The sequence below is a fragment of the Mustela putorius genome, unplaced genomic scaffold (genome assembly GCF_011764305.1).
Source record: "Mustela putorius furo isolate JIRA1106 unplaced genomic scaffold, ASM1176430v1.1 tig00003845_pilon_pilon_pilon, whole genome shotgun sequence".
Classification (NCBI taxonomy): Eukaryota; Metazoa; Chordata; class Mammalia; order Carnivora; family Mustelidae; genus Mustela; species Mustela putorius.
The window spans coordinates 82,543,039-82,562,113 of NW_025421998.1; the positions used below are offsets into that span (position 1 = coordinate 82,543,039).

The following is a 19,075-nucleotide window of genomic DNA, read 5'->3' on the forward strand; positions in this document are numbered from 1 at the left end:
CTCTCCCCATTTATTTTAAAAAAAAAAAAAAAGGCAGGCAGGCGGGCAGGATAAATCACAAACAAATCCTGGACATGTCCAAGGTATAGGACTCAACAAACAGATCTTATTCTGTCTAAAAACACTAGTGGTTTTATTTTTTAAAATAAGGTATTTCCTTTCTAAAGTTAATCTTTTAAAACAGGTCTTAAAATTTTTGTAAAGCCTTCTAAATAAAACACAAGTTAGTTCACATTGCCTAACAGTATTAGAATTTAATTATCCAGCACTTCTTAGGGTAGTATAAAATATATGTTACATTACAGACTGTACACATGGCAGCAGTAAGTAGTACTGGGTGGGGCAGATGGACAATCAGTGCTAGCCAAACATCATTTCCCAAAAGCAAAACCGAAATAGAAAGGCATCGGCCCAAATTACACTATAAACCAGAAGAATGTGAGTAGTATGACATGCTGACTCTATTTATTCTTCTTCGTAACCTCTTCAAAACCTAAGGCTGAAAAAACATACACACTAATGACTCATAAATCTCAAGCCCCTGGATAAGCTCTCTCTTGACCTCTAGTCTGTATCTCCCAGTCCTACTAAGCATCTCCAATGAGATGTTCCAATAGCACCTCAACCTCAACACATCTAAACTTTAATTCAACATTTCCCCCCAGAAAAGTATTCCTCCTCTTGCATTCCCTACCTTGAGGAATGGTCTAACCCACCTGCTCAACTAAAATTCCCAAACCTAGCAATCATATTCAATTCCTTATCATCTCCACAGGCTGGAAAATTCCACTTTCAAAGTAATTATAGTTAGTATCCATATCTGTCTCCACAATTACATTGCCTTACCTAAATGTAGGCCCTTATCACTTCCTACTTAGATTTCTGAAACTGGCTTCTATTTGATTTCCCCACCACAAATCTTACTCTCCACCTCAATTCAATCTCCTCAATGCTATCATATATCTCTGCTTCAAATTCTTCAACAGCTACCCCTAATCTTCAAAATATGATTCAAACTACTTAGTTGGTACATAAGATCTCTCTTGATTTGGCCATCACTTTATCTCACATTCCTTCCCTCGATCTACATGTGGTCTCGTGTTTCTGTACCCACCTGGAAGTTTTTTCTACCCAATTCTTTCAAAACTCAATTCAAGAATGAATTTAGGAATTATGAAAAGCTTTCCCCTACCCTTCAGTGTGCTTTGATATTCCATTTGTGTGTATCCTTGTAATACATTCTTCTTCTATGATACGCGAGAGAAGGAACTATCTCTTATCTCTGTAACCATAGCACTTAACTCAGTATCTCACACAGGCAGGAGCTCGATATGTCTACTGAATAGATGAAGCTAGTCAACCTAAAAACAGTGAAATCTGAAGAATATGCATCAAATTCTTTGATTTTTGATACCTGAGCAAGTTTCACCGAGGCAAAAAAATTTAATTTTCTTATTATTACTGATCTATCCCTAGATATTTTTTAAAGGATTTTATTTATTTATTTGGCAGAGAGAGAGATCACAAGTAGGCAGAGAGACAGGCCAAGAAAATGGAAGGGAAACAGACTCCCTGCCTAGCAGAGAGCGCAATGCAGGGCTCGATCCCAGGACCCTGGGATCATGACCTGAGCCAAAGACAGAGGCTTTAACCCACTGAGCAACCCAGACGCCCCTATCCATAGATATTTTTAAACTATTTTAGCTTCTATTCAACAGAAGTTTGTTAAATTGAAATCTTCAATCTTTAAAAGGCAAATAAATACCTCATTTCAAATACAACTAGTCCTATAAGTAATAAACACTTTAATTAATGTGTGGTGTTAAGGCTTGCATCACTCAAGAAGCTAAAAAGGAATCTGGGTTAACTTGACCTAGCAAATAACCAGTTTGCCTGTATGTCTGGGGCACCACCTATCATCAATAATAGGTAAAAAAAGAAATCTAGCGGCCACCATCCAGTAGCACCCAAACCAACAGCAGTCACATCAGCATTAGTGTGAGTATGGGGTAATGTAATTGTTGACTCCTATCCTCATGGAAATAAATGCAAAAGACAGAAGGGAGAAGCCCATTACTATTACAGAAAAGCCAGAACTACAGACCAAGGTCGTGTGAACGTACAGAGAGTCTAGGACCTGTAACTTTTCTGCTTTTGCTATCTCCTATTTGCCTATACTGATAAGCTACCATCCAACTACTCATTCAACACATATTTTCAAAGCATTACTATGTCCCAAGCACTGTGCTAGGCACAGGGTCTACATAATTCTCCTAGTCTCTTACATAAATCTCTCCAGCAGGAAGATAGACATTAAACAAATCAATGCACAAACATAAACATAATTACAAACTGTATTAGATGACAAGAAGGAAAGGAATATGAAACAGAACTACAAGGAAGACATACTTTAGGTTGTCTTTACTCAGAAGTGACAATTAAGCCAAGACCTGAGAACAAGTCAGTCAAGTGACAGACAGTAACAGCAGATCTGTGTTTTAGGAAGATAGTTCTGACAACAGCTTGGAAGACAGATTAGAGAAGAGGTCAGTTACAAGACTAATGCAATAGTGTAGGTACAAGATAAGAGTCCCAATTAAACTACTAAATATGGAGAAGGCAAGAAAGAGCCAAATGTAAAAAAAACATTCAAAGGCAGGATGGACAGGCACTGATCACTGACTAGGTGAAGAATATGAGAAGGAAAAAAAAAAAGTCAAGGCATTTCCTAGGATTCTTAATTAGTCTAGGCAACTGGGTGGGTATGAGTATAAATAACTGAGACCAGGGAAGACATAAAGAAGGTACAAGTTCAAAGTAAAGATAATAAGTTTAGTTTACTGAGTTTTTGTTGCATTTAAGGTGCTGGAGAAACATCCATAGAGAGATGTCGGACTTGCAACTTTGAAAACAAATGGGATTATAATCAGAATAGCCAGGCTAGAAAACAGGTCTGGGGTCATCTTCACGGAAGTGATAACTGATGCAACGGAAGTGAAGGAATCACTGAGGCAGTGTAAAAAAAAAAGAAAAAAAGACTAAGGAAACTTCAATTCCTATTTAAAGGCCTAGTAGCAAAGGCCAGTGGCAAGAGAAAAAGGATGAGAGTTCACAGGAGCGTCAGTACAATAAATATTTATCAACATCCACCATGTTCTAGGTCCTATGACGGATGCCAGGGTCATAAGGAAAGATAGAAGCCCTACCCTTAAGATGCTTATAGCCTAAAGTAAAGCCACAAATAGATCATTTCAATTTAGTTATTCATGGGGCACTACAGAAACATACAAGGGGGAAACCTAGCCAAACCAAGAAGTCAGGAAATACTAAAGGAAATAGTGTCTGATCTAAAGCTTCAAGATTAAGTAAAATCATGCAAAGAAAGTGGGTAAGGGCAAACCAGATTATATCAAGAGAACATTCTAAACTTTTGGAATGCTAAGCAGGATAATGGATATAGAAAAGAACTGGAAGAAGCTGAGAGGCTAAGGTGACTTAAACCGGAAAAAAAGTTATTCTTGGAAGAAAATAAGATGGGAAAAGTGGAAAAGGGTTTTTTTGGTAGAAACTTTATGGAAGGTTTTGGTGGAAATGTTACGGAAGACACTGGAGGAAGCTGCCAGGTTGTATGAGAATTTGGGAAGAGAGATGGGTAAAATAACTTGTTTGAAGTTCACTAGGCTTTATGCTATTGTACCTTTTTATCTCCTTAGAAAATTTCTATAAAATAGTAAACAGATTCATTATTTTCCAAAGAATCTTGGGCCTGTCTGGTTCTTTTGGATGCAATACCATGCTGAGATTAGCCCAAGGTGACCCAGTTGCAAGTGACCAAAAAATCTGGGAAAAGTAAATTTGTAAGCATTACTGGCCATGAAGAGGTCAAGCATGATGAAAAGCAAGAAGTCATTAGACTCAGCATTTATGTTGCCATCGATGCCCTTCAAGTAAACTTTTTTTTTAAAAGATTTTATTTATTTGACAGAGAGAGATCACAAGTAGGCAGAGAGGCATGCAGAGAAAGAGGAGGAAGCAGGCTCCTCACTGATCAGAGAGCCCGATGTGGGCTCCATCCCAGGACCCTGAGATCACGACATGAGCCGAAGGCAGAGGCTTTAGCCCACTGAGCCAACCAGGCGCCCACCTTCAAGTAAACTTTTAACAGAAATGTAGGGGTGGAAAAAAATTGCCAATGGTTCATAAATGAAGGGTAGAAGCATGACACCAAATTGTTCGTTCATTCAACAAGCATTTATTGAATGCCTACTTATGTAGCAGGAAACATCCTAGGCCCTGAGGAAATCAGTGGTGATCAAGACACAGATCTAAGAGATTTACAGTCTAAAGGAAAAGGAAGACAAGGAACTGGCCAGTTACAGTGAAATTAGTGTTAACACAGAGCAGTAAGAAAGCACATGGAAGCTTGACAGTGAAAAGGAGGAGGAACAGATGGCAGTAATCAGACTGAATAGTATGGAGGAAAACTTTACTTTCTGGATGAAGGGAACTTGAGCATGTTTGTGAGTTGAAGGGAAGAAGCCTGTGGAAAGGAAGAAGATGGGGAGAAGGAAAGAGAGGAGGGTTGCTAGAAGAAGGTCTTGGGGAAAAAGATTGGTGAGGGTGTAAGTGTTAGGTGTGGAAAAGAACACTTCTTTCCGCAAAGAACCAAAGCAGGAAGAGAAGACAAAAAAATAATTTTGATGCGGAAGGGGAACATAAAGAAATGTCCTCTATCTTTTGCCATGATACAGGCTAAGGTAGTTCTTACTAAGGAAGCAAAAACACACTTGGGGCTTTAAGGATAGTGCAAAAGTTTTGAAGTAGGCAATGTGAGAAATAGATAAATGAAATAATTGATCAGTTCCAATTCCAAAGATTCCACAAAGGACAGAAGGAGCAATCAAAAATTAGTTGCCTGCTTTTGGTTTGGATCGGGGAGTAGGACAGAGGGAAAATGTGAGCTGCACTTCAAAGAATTCAATAGGCATGAATTAAACAAAAGTGAACCTTTAAAGGAATTATCTAGAAAAATCACTAAATGTACACCCATATGCTGTGCAATTGATTATGGATTACTTACAGTGCATACAGTCGATACAGCACTCTCATGAGTTTTCATCTGTCACCATTACTGAGCAGCAATGGCAGAAGCTAAGAGGCTCACACAAAGGGGGAAAACAGAAGCCATCAGTAACAGAAACAAAGAGGAACTCACAGGTAGAGAAACTATATAGATCTGAAGAGGAGGTAAAGGTAAGAGAAGTTTAAAATGAAAGCTATATTGTGGACTAATGATAAACCAGAAGATAACTGATGTCATGTTCCTGCCTCCCCCCTTTCCTTCCTTCAACGTTCTCTTAGCACCTGCTTTATGCCAGGTACACCGTGAGGCACTGTGATACAGAAAGAAGACATAATTCTTGCTTATAAACTCAGAGTATATTCATGTACTCACAGCGAATGCTTACAGCAAAAGAATAAAACCGAAAGCTGCTTTGAGTTTTGCTACTGAAACTATACATGCTTCTGTAAGACATTAACCACAAAGCAAAATTATATGAAAAGTTCAACAAATTCTTCAACAATCAGGAAAAGGTACTATCAGAAATGGCAGCAGATTAAAGACCCATAAAAAATACGTTCTAACTTAATAAACTGCTGTGTATCTTGGCTTTATCACAGATGTTACATCTGACTTTTCATTAAACGGTTGGATTGATGCCAACAAAAAGGCAACGAACTGCAAACGGCAAAGCAAGATAACCAGAAACTAAGTGTGAGAAAGTATTTCAGCAGCAAATTGATAACAATTTTAGTGATTACTACAACAGTAATAGCTCTTACTTGAGCCAAGCATATATCACTAAATTTGTATAAATTCCCACAAAAAACCTACTTATAAGGTAGTCTCTAATAAATCATTTTACATACCAGAAAATTAAAGCTTAGAAAGAATAAATAACTAGTAAGTTAAGGAGCCAGACTTGAACTCAGGTTTGCATGCTTCTTAAAAATCCATGCTTTAATCACTGTATGATTCCATTTCCCCAAATGAATGGAGTAGTGTCAGGCACATGACGGACACTCAACAGTATGTATCACTGAAGGAATGAATGAATAGATATAAAGCGGCTATTGCAAAGTAAACCCAAATAGGGAAAATACAAGTAGAAAAGCAGAAGCAATGCATTAAAGATTCAGTCAATCAGGGTGCCTGGGTGGCTCAGTGGGTTAAAGTCTCTGCCTGCAGCTCAGGTCATGATCCCAGGGTCCTGGGATCGAGCCCTGCATCGGGCTCTCTGCTCAGCGGGGAGCCTGCTTCCCCCTCTCTCTTGGCCTGCTTCTCTGCCTACTTGTGGTCTCTGTCAAATAAATAAATAAAATCTTAAAAAAAAAAAAAAAAAGATTCACTCAATCACCAGCTCAAACTCTACAGCATAATTGGAGGTGTCTGGTAAGCTGCCGCAATTGACAGAATGGCCTAATATGCCGTTACAGGAGATATAATGGTTCTTTCTGAGTGAAAACTTCAGGCTATGAATCTGCAAAGCCAAAGATGGAAACACCACGAGTCAGTTCAGAAAATCAACTGCAGATGCTGACCAGAAAACTTTCCCATATTTTCCCAGTATGGAAAGGACTGGTGCTGTATGACAGAAGAGTAAACCCCCAGGCTACCTTCAATTTTATCATCTTTCTGGGTTTGGGGTGGGTATTTTTTTTCCCCCAGAGCAAAACAGATTCACACCATGAATCTGATACCTATAAACGCCGACTTTTTTTTCTTACTTGTAGTAAAATTAACATACAGTGTTCTATTAGTTTCAGGTGTATAATAGATTCAATTCTATATATTATGCAGGACTCATCATGGTTAAGTGCACTAACCCTTTATCCTAATTGTATCACCATTAAAATAGAAGAAAATCATGTGTACTGGAAAGATGATTACCATTTTAGGACTATCCAGATCCTTTCTCTAAAAGATTCCTACCCAGATGCCTTTTACTGAATCCAGGGACATGTTTTATGTCACTGACATGCCACCAAGATCACCAATGACAGGAGCCACAGAGAGCGCATATCCCAAGAGCACCCAATCTGTGAAGAGCGACTTACAGCCAGCAACCTATAGAGGCCTGGCATCAAACATTTGCCCAACAAGAAATGTACCTAACACAACCAATCGGATCTTCTCTTACAGGAGTCTGAACACAAGCTATACAAAGCGAAAGCCAGCTGAAAGACAGAAAAGGCAGGCAGCAGAAGTAATGAGGGAGTTACAACCACATTGACAAGATACAAAATGAGGTAATTAGTTTAAAAAATAAAAAGTAAAAGCAGAATCGTGTAAAGGACTAATAGCAGTAGAGAAGTAATACTTCTGCTCCTAAGAGGACCGCACCCAGTCACTAGAGTTGCACTGATTTTTTTTTTTTCCAATTTCTATTAAAACCTAGTTGAAAGCTAGATGGTGAAGCCAGTTTGTATGTAACGTCTGGCCACTACAATCTCCCTTATTTCCCACATAAAGCTATCTAATAACCTTCCCATCACTAGCTACAGACCAAGTAAAACTCTTGCTTGCAAACAACAACAACAAAAAAAGTGGTACAATGTTTTTATAAATGAGTGCACATGCACTCACACACCTGCAGTTAGATGACAAGGCAAACTAGGTGGTGGGTAGTAATACAAGCATTATGGGTCTTATTTCCATCTTGTAGCATCTGGGATTTGAAGACACTGTTACTTAACTCTAGTTAGCTGTTTTAGGGAAAAAAGGGGGGTCCTCAAAGAAGCATCTTCAACCCTAAAATTTTATAATTCCTATCATTACAACTGTGCACTTAGAGATTAAGAAGAGATTCAGGGACGTTACAGAAAACAAAACCATCTCCTCCTCTTGTGCAGGCAATAATCTGTTTGTGTCTGAATTTTGTCGCAAATAACTGATTTTGTTCTCTTGGATTACAAGAAAACAATACCTGACTACTCAAGATGGCCAAGCAAAGAAAGGACGAATTGGGAAAACAAGAAAATGTTTTGAAAAAAGTTTAGCTTGAGGACATACTGAAAATTACTTATAAACTGTGTTCTTGCCTATCTTTATGATAGTCTCATTAGCCTATCTTAACACCTCGAAGCCTGTCCATTCAAACAGAGGAGAATGAAGCTCAGAAAAGTCTCAACCATCTATAAATGCCCAACACATTGAATTCCAAGAAATTCCAAAAATATTTAATGATCAAAAGGCTTGAAAATGACAAAGCCACTCTCCTAGAGAAGCTTGTACAAAACAACCCTAACAACTTATATGCCAAAAATTCAAGAACACTACATAAAAATCCTTTCCCTAAAAGTGTATTTTTTTCCATATAATTCAGTCACATTTGCACACACAGTATTTTCCTAGTCTTCACTATTTTTTTCTTAGAAAAGTATTCCTTGCTTTTCCTTTCTCTCCAAAATAAAAGCTACCAGTCACAACTAACAGATATTTGGGGGTTCAGATCTACCAAAGCACCAATCTATGCACGAATCTCAGCTTCTTTAAAAAATACTTTTGCACAGCTTAGAAAGAAAAGCTGACTAAAAGCCACAGTTCCATTTCTCAGAGCTAATCCCACAGATAGAAGAGATTAAAAACCAATATTCAAAACCTGAGTTGTAATAACAGTTCCATGCACTTGTGGTTCATTTTGGTGTAATAACTTTTCCTCTCAATAGAACATCATTACACACTCTCCTACTGAGTGTTAGGAGATCATATAAAGCAGGGACACCTAGATAGATTATATAAAGCAGGACACATAGATAGGGTGCAAGTTATTATTGCTCAAGCATTCAGGGTTAGGGTTTGTTTGTTTGTTTGTTTGGTTTGGCTATTTTTTCAAGCATATCATTCTATTCCTTAAACATTATAGTGTTTGTGTGACAGGAATATGCTCCCGGCACATGACACAAGTATTTGAGTATCAAAATCACTACAAAGCCACACAACACAGGTGTTGGAACCCCAGCACTTGATCAGAAGGTTCATCCAAACTTGTGGACAAAGGTTCTCTGATGTTGCTAATTATACAAGTCCCTAAATGCTAAAATTTTTATTATCTTATTGTTAAAAAGCAAAATCGAGAACAGGCAGGTGTGTGGGTAAACCCTCTCAGCAGTTAATCTAACAGTACTTGGGCCTTAGTTGAAATTTTAAGTACTGTCACTAATGACTACCAGTGGCAAGACTTTCTCTTGAAAAAGTACCATTTCTTCTTATCTCTTCATGACACATTTACCAACGAAATTCCTGACCTGGCCCAAATTGTGCTTTCCTGAAGAATCCATAATTGAAGCTTTCTTTCAAATAGTACTGCACATATATCTTTGTTTTCTAGAAATATTTCAGCTGTGTTATTCAGTTAAAATTTGTTCCATGTTAATATTCTGCACATGATCAAAAATAAAATATTTGTGATAGGGCAGATACTAATGAGAATTTTAAGACAGAGGGGTTATTCTGGGGAGTAACATAAAAATAAAGCCTAACTTAAAATGAATGTGCTTACAACCACCCTCTATCTTTTTCAAGACAAATGAAAAATCTGAGTAAGAATGGTAAACTAGTAATATCTGATCAGAAAATTGACAGCAAATAGTAATACGGTTAAGTGTCTTCATTGCCCCAATTAAATACAAAGCAGCAGTTAAAATCTGACATGCAGCAATAAAGTTCTCTCTTCTAAAGCACCCTTTTGATCGAAACTTAAGAGTGGTAATTTAAAAAATTACACATTTTTAAATGCCATGAAAATCACATACAGTAACCATATCTAACATTTATTGTAACATGCCAAACACTATTCTAAATATTTTACATGTACTTTTCATTTTATCCTCAGAACTATTATCCCCATTTCATTGGTGAGATAACCAGGGCAGAGAATGTTTTAAGTAACTTGTACAAAGTCACACACGAAATAACATGTGGATCCATAAATTTCACCAACTAATCTAGCTCCAGATCATTACACTGAACTGCCAATAAGGTAATGTGGCAAACTTGCTTTGCAAATGGTACAATGTGCAAATAAATGTAACATGCACAGATTAAGAGCACATGCTTTGTACTCAGATCTAGTGTCAAGTCTCAATTCTGTAATTTACTAGCTATGTGAACCTAAGTAAATCACTGAACTCTAAGCTTCAACTTCCTATTCCATAAAATGGAAATAATGAACTAACAGTTCTTACTGGTGGATTTTACTGGTGGATCTTCTTGGTAGATGAGGGGCATTCTGGATGGAAAGGATTAGTAGAGTACTTGGCATACAGTAAGCACTCCATGAATGTTCATGATCACTATCTACTACTAACAGTTCTGTTTATTATTATAAATACTCATTTTAGTACTAGTAGCATTTTCTAAAATAAGTAAAGTCAACATGGAGGTAATAAAAGTTTATGAAATGAAGACCCAAGGTCTCACAGTAAATGAAAGCACAATTTTAAGATGGAAAAAACTATCACTTACTTTAATATCATTATCAACTTTTTATTTAAAGTGCCTGGGTATACATGAAAATGTGCTAACCTAACTAAACAAAATTACCAAGACACAGTCCCTGACTTCAAAAACATACAATCAAGCAAATTAACTCTGCTGAATGGACACAAACAGCAAAACCTCCAACTGCGGGCATTTTCCCAACCAGACACAACTATGGTCATCATCAAGTTCCCCTCTGCCTGTGGTGTGGTGGTAGAGAATACACGCAGAAGCAGCAATTCAAAAAGAAATAATAAACCCAACCAACAGAATTTAGAATGATGAAGATTCAGGAAGAAATAAGCGGACTTTCTACCCTTTTACCTTCTTAAAATTAACATTTTGGCTATCTTGGTACTAAGGATCTCTGTTAATCAACCAGAAGAGAAAAAAGGAAAGCCAGAAATTCAAGAGAACTCAGAGTAAAATGGTACAGAAACAAATTCTAAGAAAGAAAAGGAATGAGTTTCAAAGTTAGAAAAGCCAAAATAACTGCAGGTGAGTTTAAGTGAAACATGTTTTATTCAGGATTCTATCATGTCTACTGCCTTAGAAACCAAACAAGTAATAGCCATTCTTAAGATTGCTGATCCTTATTCCTTTCCAATCCTGAGGTTTCTGTTAGCCTTTAAAGTCAGAAAAGAAAGAAAAAATAGCACAGGGTACAGAGGGATTTTGTCTAACAGAAGAGCCAACATCATACTGTACATCTTAGAGCTCGGCTTCTGATCAACCAAGAGATCCACAGCTAAATCATAATCCTGGTAACCTGATTCCATAAAAAATGTAGCTTCTAAAACTCCTAAGTAAGGATCTAGAGTATTTCCAGGAAATATTTCCTCGAAATCTAAAGTTTAATAAACGTTTTTTTCCCAGTGGTCATGCTATTTGAAAAGATCTTTTGCAACTTCACAACAGGAAATGATATACACTCGTGCCTCTCTATCTCCATATCTTCTTGCCAAAACACCTACTGAGAAACCTCCATTCATATCCACAGTCTAAAACCATAGCAAAACCACATAATTCTCTGCTACTGAATCCATAGGCCCTTTAAAGCAAACTGAATAGGACAGCCTATAGATCATAAAGCAATATTCCTTATTCCTTAAAAAATAAAAAAAGGTACTTTTCAATAATACAAGCAATCTGTCAACCAAGAACTTAGCTCATATCTACATAAGTAACCAAAAATTAACGATGTGTAACATATATATTCTGCAAAAATACATGTATTCTTTAAGGTTTTCTTCCTGAAGTATGGAAGAAGGGGGGTGGGGTGGGGAAGAGACATGAGCAAAACAACAACAAAAAACAATGATTATGCATTCGAGGTCTACCTGTTTGTTCTAATGAACACCTGCCAAGCGTCAGCCAAACCTCCTCCAGCTCTCACTTGTACTATCCAAACTTAGAAAGTTGAAAGGCAAGCCATACTTTTTATTGTTTCTCCTCTTCCACTGCACTTAGATGTGGAAGGTATCTCGGCAAACAGGAGGGGATGAATTCTGTAGGAAAACTCTTAACTGATCAAAGAACAGTTATAATTTGTAGCCAGAATGTTTTAATATAAAATAAGCAGGTTTTGATGGCTCTTTACCTCCTTAACTACTTGTCCCCACAACAAAAAGTGCTATTAAATATTTGCTCATATAGCCTGTATGCAGAAAAGCTTCTGGCACAAATTTGCTAAGACTGTTTTCCTTAAGAGCCTCAGTCCTGAGCCCTCTGAGAAGACAGAGCTCACGAGTAAAAATAAAGCCAAAAAGTAAGGATGAAGACCAGAAAGAAATAGGAAGAACAAAGAATTTCTAATAACTTCTTACCTGTTCTACCTTTTTAAACTTGTCCTGATTTAGCCTCTAATGCCAATCTGCCATAAGCCACTAATTTGTCTACTGTAATAAAATATTCCTACTCTCTCTAGGCAATTCTAATTTAGACAGATGCCTCCTGACATAGTGCTATTTTTTCTTCTATGACCCAGATGAAACCTTTTGACAGTCCTTGGAATCCTGAATTCCTCCTTCTAAATTCCTACTCTGTGGCCCTAGAGTTATGACAGAGGAGACAAAATGTGAATGGTATTATGGAAATAGGTGAGCTGCAGTAAGGAATTCCAGCAATTGGGCTCCCCTCCACCCACATCAAGCTATTTTTCTTTCTTCCCTACAGTATTTAAAAAGTAAAATAGAGAGCAAGAGGCTGATATGCAGATGAGAGGCTACAGCAAAGAGCCACTCTAGCTTTTTAGGAATACTTGTAATCTTTTCACTGGCTGTAGATACTTAAGTCTGGAAAATATCTTTGGAATATGTCGTGTGTAACAATGCATAAAAGATAACACCTTGCAAAAGTCAAACATACAGATTTAATAATGTGCAACTAATGAAGATGATTTATAAATGAAATACCACCTACACATTTAGTTCCCTAAATATATTATGCTATTAATCATTAAAGTTAGATCTATAAGTACAAGTTTTCCATACGTGGAAAAGTCAATCTGTTTTTAAATTAAAGAGAAATTATCACTCTAATTCTTAAAAATAAAACTATCAGGGTATAATTCAAGTGTAGCTGCTCATAGTAACTGAATAAACTTAAATTTGATAAAACATTAAAGGTTCAACCAATGCACCTTTGTTGAAGCACATTTAGCTGAAGTAACTTTGAGTCTGGTTTATTTCCATCACATATAGTACATTTTTCCAACAAGAGCATGTACATTCAATATAGAACATTTCCAGCAACAGTTACAGTCTTTCTAGTTTCCTTTCACAGTATATTTTAGTGCAAAGCACTGGGAAGGGTAAATGTTTTTTTTCTAGCTATAGAAGCATTTTATTATGACCTTGTGGATCTTCAACATTTTAAAATTTTATACAAAAAGTATATAGATGGACAGGGTCCCTCCTAAGTATAGGTGTGAACCTATATAAAAACATGGTATAATCTCTGCTGTACCTTTTAAAATTATAATCTGACAAAAATTACTAAAAAATAAAATATTTCCTAAAAATTACAAAATATTGATACACAAAAACCTGCCCAATATTTCATAAAGATAGATGTACTTGTTTTTCCTAAAATCTTGATTACAAAAATGGACAAGAATTCATTATTTTCTAAATTTTACAGTAGGAATCAAATATCATCTAAAGTAGTCATTTAAGATTTTACTTGGGAGAAAATTCAGGGTTTATACTCCCATCATCCTTTTTTAGCAATATTTAAAGAAATAAACTAATATCGTAAGAAGTGGTTGTGCATGGATTGTCTGCATCCATAAAATATCAGTAAGCTATTTACTACCTTCATATTAACATTAGTAAATGTGTGATCTTTAAAGAAAAAAAAAAGAAGAAACTGAAAAATTAAGTTGCATCTATTATTAAAGTGCTTTGTATAAAATGTAAAGAAAAAGGGGGAATGTTTAATTTTCAATAAAACCTCAGATGTTTACAAATAAAAAATGTATGATCCATGGATGAAAATGAACTGGAACTTTCCTGTATTATATATTTTAGAATGAAACGTTCAAACATTTAAGTGCTAGAGAACAAGTTAGAAATAAATGAACGTAGAATTATTACAAATATTTAGTAGGCTAAATATTTATAATTTGTTGATACTAATTTCTCTTTTGGTCCTAACATACACTCACTAGGAAATATATCTGTACAATCCAGATAAAATTTTGCCACATAAAGTGAAACAAAACTAAAATCACTAAGATATAGTCTTTTTGTCAATTAAAAATCACCAGTGGTGATATATATTCTTCAAGTTCTTGATCACTTTAATCAACAAATTGTTTGGAAAACAAACTTTGCAACGTTTTTGTAGAAACTGTAGACCAAATTCACAAGGTCAAGGGTGGTTAGATGCTGGACTGTGATGACAATATGTAATGTCACAGCTACTTGGAAGTGCTGGGAGAGGCAGTGCCTTAGAAACAAGTGGTTAGATGGTTATTATTTTAGTCAGAAAACAGCAGTTACAGTTGAATATTTATGAATTTGTTTTTCCTTTTTTTCTCATAGTACCATTTGAAGACGTTTAGTGGTTCTAACACCAATTTAAAGTCTTTCCACAAAAATGAACTCCAAACCTTTTCGTACATCACTTGAAGTTATCTGAGGAGAAATGGGAATAAATGAACACTTTTGAGTTTACCAATAAAATCTTTTTTTTAAAATTATACAATAGTAAATGACTTCTAAAGGATGGTTTCATCTCAAGTTTCCACACAAATTAAAAAATGTGTGATACTCAAACCACAACATTTAACCTACTCAGCACTCAAACTAAGTATACTGCTTTAAAACCTGAATCCAAAACTAACTTAATACTAATTAAATATATTAAATGCCTTAATACAGGGAACAGGTACTGAAGGTAAACTTTTAAAAACATAGAGAGACTTGCAAAAACAAGTATAGGGAGTCTACTCCTTATTTTATATTGCATTTTAAAAATCTACATTTATTTCAAAACCTTCTAAAAAATTAAAATTTTTTTCTTTCTTCCCAATAGGGATTCTCCTTTTCTTACAACGCACAACCACAAAAAAACAAACCAAACCAAAACAAAACAAAACAAAACAAAAAAACCTCATTTAATAATATTAACTCTGTTGAAATGATCACAAAAAGTCTATTTAAAACAAAAAAGGAAAAGTTAAGATTTGGAACCTATATAATCACTTTTTCCACAGATCAAAACTAAAAACAGTAACTAACGCATACTTCCAAAAAGAAGGAAAAAAAAAATCCAAACTTTTGTCTATCAGGTTTTCCCCTCTGACTGGAAGCATTAGGTTAAATGTAAATAATAAATGCTAATTGTTCTAAATTCAATCTGGGGATTTTTTTTTTCTGAGTGCAGCACTTTATTTAGCCATCACAGATTAATTTTTACAATAATTACAGTGCCTCAAAAGACTTTTTTCCTATAATTATCGCCTTCACAAATTCATTTTAATATATTTAACTTTTCCTACAATGTATTAAAATTAGTAGACTAGGTCACTAAATCAAATTAAACCTGTGCAAAGTTAGTTAAACAGAAGACTTCTATTGTAAACATAAGCCAATATAAATGTATATATTTTACAACATTGAGAGGAAAGCACTGACCCTGTGCCATCTACCTACCACTATATTGCATTGTCCTGTGGAAGATAAGTTCTGAAGTTAACTTTTGTTCCCAAGCCACTGGAATAAAGGTCACTGAAGAGGTAAATGCAATATGCACATTACTCTTGCAGTTCCCATTGCCATAAGATATATGGAAGCAAACATGTGTTAAAATGGAACCAGCTATAAATTATGATCAAATGATTTTTTTAGTTCGATGGGGGAAAAAAGCAAAACTCTGTAACTGTTCCTCACCAGACAAGAGCCTTAGATCTTGTACTTCGGCCTTTGGTTTTGTTTCCTTCAGGTGAATTGGAAGCATTTGCCTTATGAGTTTTCTTATGATGTTCAAGATAAGTCTTTTTGGCAAATGCCTTTCCACATTTATTGCATCTGTGAAGAGAAAAGTTTTTTGTGACTTTTACTTCAATACCAACGTCAGCTACTTCATACTTTTTACTAGGAGAGTTAGAAGTGCCATCATGTTTTGAATCACTATGTTTTGCCTCATCCCTCGAAGGGCCTCTTTTTGCCACTTTATTTAGAACAAAATCAATGGGCTTCTTTATAGCTCTGATCTCTAAACTGGCGGTTATTTTCCCAAGGTAGCGGGATGACTTTTTATGAACCACAGTTATATGTCGTATCACATCACGCTTCCGACGAGTTTCATAAGTGCAAAGAGGACACTTGTAGAATTTAACATAAATGTTATTCCCATCTGTGTGCAACTCAATATGTTTAGTCAAGTTCTGTTTGGAAGTAAACTGACGTTTACAAAGTTTACAGTAAAGTTGCTTAAAGTCAAAGCCAGCGGAAAGTTTTGGTTTCCTGGTTTTTTGCTGGCCACCTGCAGCAGACGGACTAGTTGATTTAGGGCTTTCAGAGTCTTGTTTAACTTTATTTTTCTGTGCTGCCGGTGTGTTCTTTTTTTCATTTGAATGATTTGTTCCCTTTAATTCATTCTGTGGAGAATGGGCGATGGAAGGGGGTGAAGATTCTACAGAATCTGCTGGTTCAACTTTAACTTTTATTTCTGAACTGCTGGCAGTATTATTAGGGCCTTTCTCTCTTTTAGAGTTTGTTCCAGAAAGAGTTATCTTGTGAACAATTTGCATATGTCTTTTAAGCATTATTTGTGAACTATATTTCCTCTTGCAAAGGAGGCATTTGCATGCAGTTAAATTGTATTCAGCCTTTGAAGACGACTTTTGTTTTCGAGTCTTAAAAGATTTTTTAGGAGAAACAGAATCCAGGAACAAAGGTTGCCCAGGCTTTGTTGCTATATCAGGAGTAATTGAATCCCTCCTTAGTCCTCTATGAACTTCATCAAAATGCCTCCTTACATTCGCTTTTGTAGCAAATGATTTACAACATACTGGACAGCTCCTACTTATTGGAACTAGAACATTCTTACTGCGTCCTTTAGAGGACTGATTTGGATTCTTTCGTGTTTCAATGTACTTTTTTAGTTCTTCCATCTTTTTCTTGTGTACTTTTCGAATGTGACGACGAACACCTCGTCTGGAATTGAAATCTTTTCTACAAAGACAGCATATCAACTGGTGACCAAAATCAGAATTGTCAGAAGTTTCCAAGTCAGCCTGTGATTCCTGAGGTTGCTCATCAGATGTAGGTGCAACTTCATCTGCAACAATCTCAACAGGTGGGGGCTCTACAGTTTCCACCTCCGTATCTGCAACTGGTACTGTTTTAGACTGTTCAGTGCTGGTTTCCTGTATTTGAACTTCAGTTTGTTCAGGAGTACTGCTTGACTCTGTGACTTCAGTAGGATTATCAGTCCTTGAAATATACTGAAACACTGCATTTTGATTAGTTTCTATGGGTTCTAGCTTAATAATATATTCTCGCTTGTCCACACTTGGATATATGGCTTCTAGGAGATCGTTTATGGCTTGGCTTTGTTTATCATTTACATCAGGAAGGTCTGTTAAGGAAAAAACAACATTTTAATCTGAAATCATCTGCCTGCTCTAGCTATCTAATATTTAAAAATCTATCTAATATTTAAAATTTATTACTAGCTTATTTTTAGAAAAGCATTATCTACTTTTACATATTTTAAAACTAGAATTAAACTAAAATTAATTTAAAATCTCATCAACGTACACAAATGTTAAGGAATAAATGCAATCTGAAGAGCTACTTCCACTCCTAAGTGCCCTTAACACCAACCACATAAGCACATGAATGTCCTAAACAACTAAAATAGTATTTCAAATTTTCAGTCTTAAATTTTCAGGCTAGCAAAGGCAAATCGAAGTTCTCATAACCCAAGATGGATAACACATCATGAAGAATGTACTATTATATAAAAAAAATGATTCTTTTTTGGGAAAACATAACAGCATTCCTATTAACTTAATCTGTAATAATCTAGTCTACTTATAGAGAGGAACCCTTAAAGATCTTATGGAAATGAAAAAGAAAGATTTGTAGGATATAAAAATGAATGACATGTACAAAAGTTTTTGCTATTACAGGACACCACCCCATTCAAACAAGTGATTAAAAACCACAGATTTATTCCAAAACAGAGCTAGTTTTATTTACTTGCACAATAATTATGTCCCCTATAGACAATCAAATATTCCTCCTATAACAGATTTATCTAACACTGGTTATGTTTCCAATCAACTCTAAAATCTAGCTACAAATATAGCTATCAAATCTGATATTTAGAAAACAAGAATTCATTATTGCTCTTCTAGAAATCTTCCCATTTAAAACAGATAGTGTCTAAAAGGATAACACTTTCACCAAAGTACTTCTAGAATGAGTATTGCCAAGGAAAGTGCACAATAATCCAACAAATCCATTTATTTATATTTCTAAAAGTCAGCTCTAGGGACGCCTGGGTGGCTCAGTTGGTTAAGCAGCTGCCTTCGGCTCAGGTCATGATCCCGGCGTCCTGGGATCGAGTCCCATATCGGGCTCCTTGCTCGGCAGGGAGCCTGCTTCTCCCTCTGCCTCTGCCTGTCATTCTGTCTGCCTGTGCTTGCTCTCTCCCCCCCCCCTCTCTGATAAATAAATAAAATCTTTAAAAAAAATAAAATAAAATAAAAGTCAGCTCTACACTAAAACAAGGAAAACTATCACAAATATCACTAATTTTCTACTATCACTTTATTTATTAAAATATCAGATCTGAAACTAATCCCTACAGACTGCCTTTTCATTTATATCTCAATGATAAAAACAAGTATAATAACATCTAGGACTATAATAAGATCTAGTACTAGGAAAAATTTCCAAAGATGAAATTCTTATTTCAACTATGTCCTATAATATACTTTAGATCAATTATGTTCTATAATATACTTTAAATCAGTTTCATGCTAGTAATTCGGTAGTACTTCTGATATTTGGA

General features: G+C 35.7%; 1 protein-coding gene across 5 annotated transcripts in view; it reads right to left on the reverse strand.

The window, feature by feature from the left end:
- ZNF800 (zinc finger protein 800) overlaps positions 1-19,075 on the reverse strand; it is a 48,719-nt gene that overhangs the window by 13,267 nt on the left and 16,377 nt on the right. For 4 of the 5 annotated variants that reach the window (XM_045062951.1, XM_045062949.1, XM_045062950.1 and 1 more), the window contains one exon: positions 15,940-17,632. In XM_045062951.1, coding sequence (XP_044918886.1) covers positions 15,940-17,632 — 1,693 coding nt within the window. Of the gene's footprint in view, positions 1-13,199; positions 14,683-15,939; positions 17,633-19,075 lie in introns of those variants that run through there. The other variant, XM_045062953.1, reaches the window with a different exon arrangement.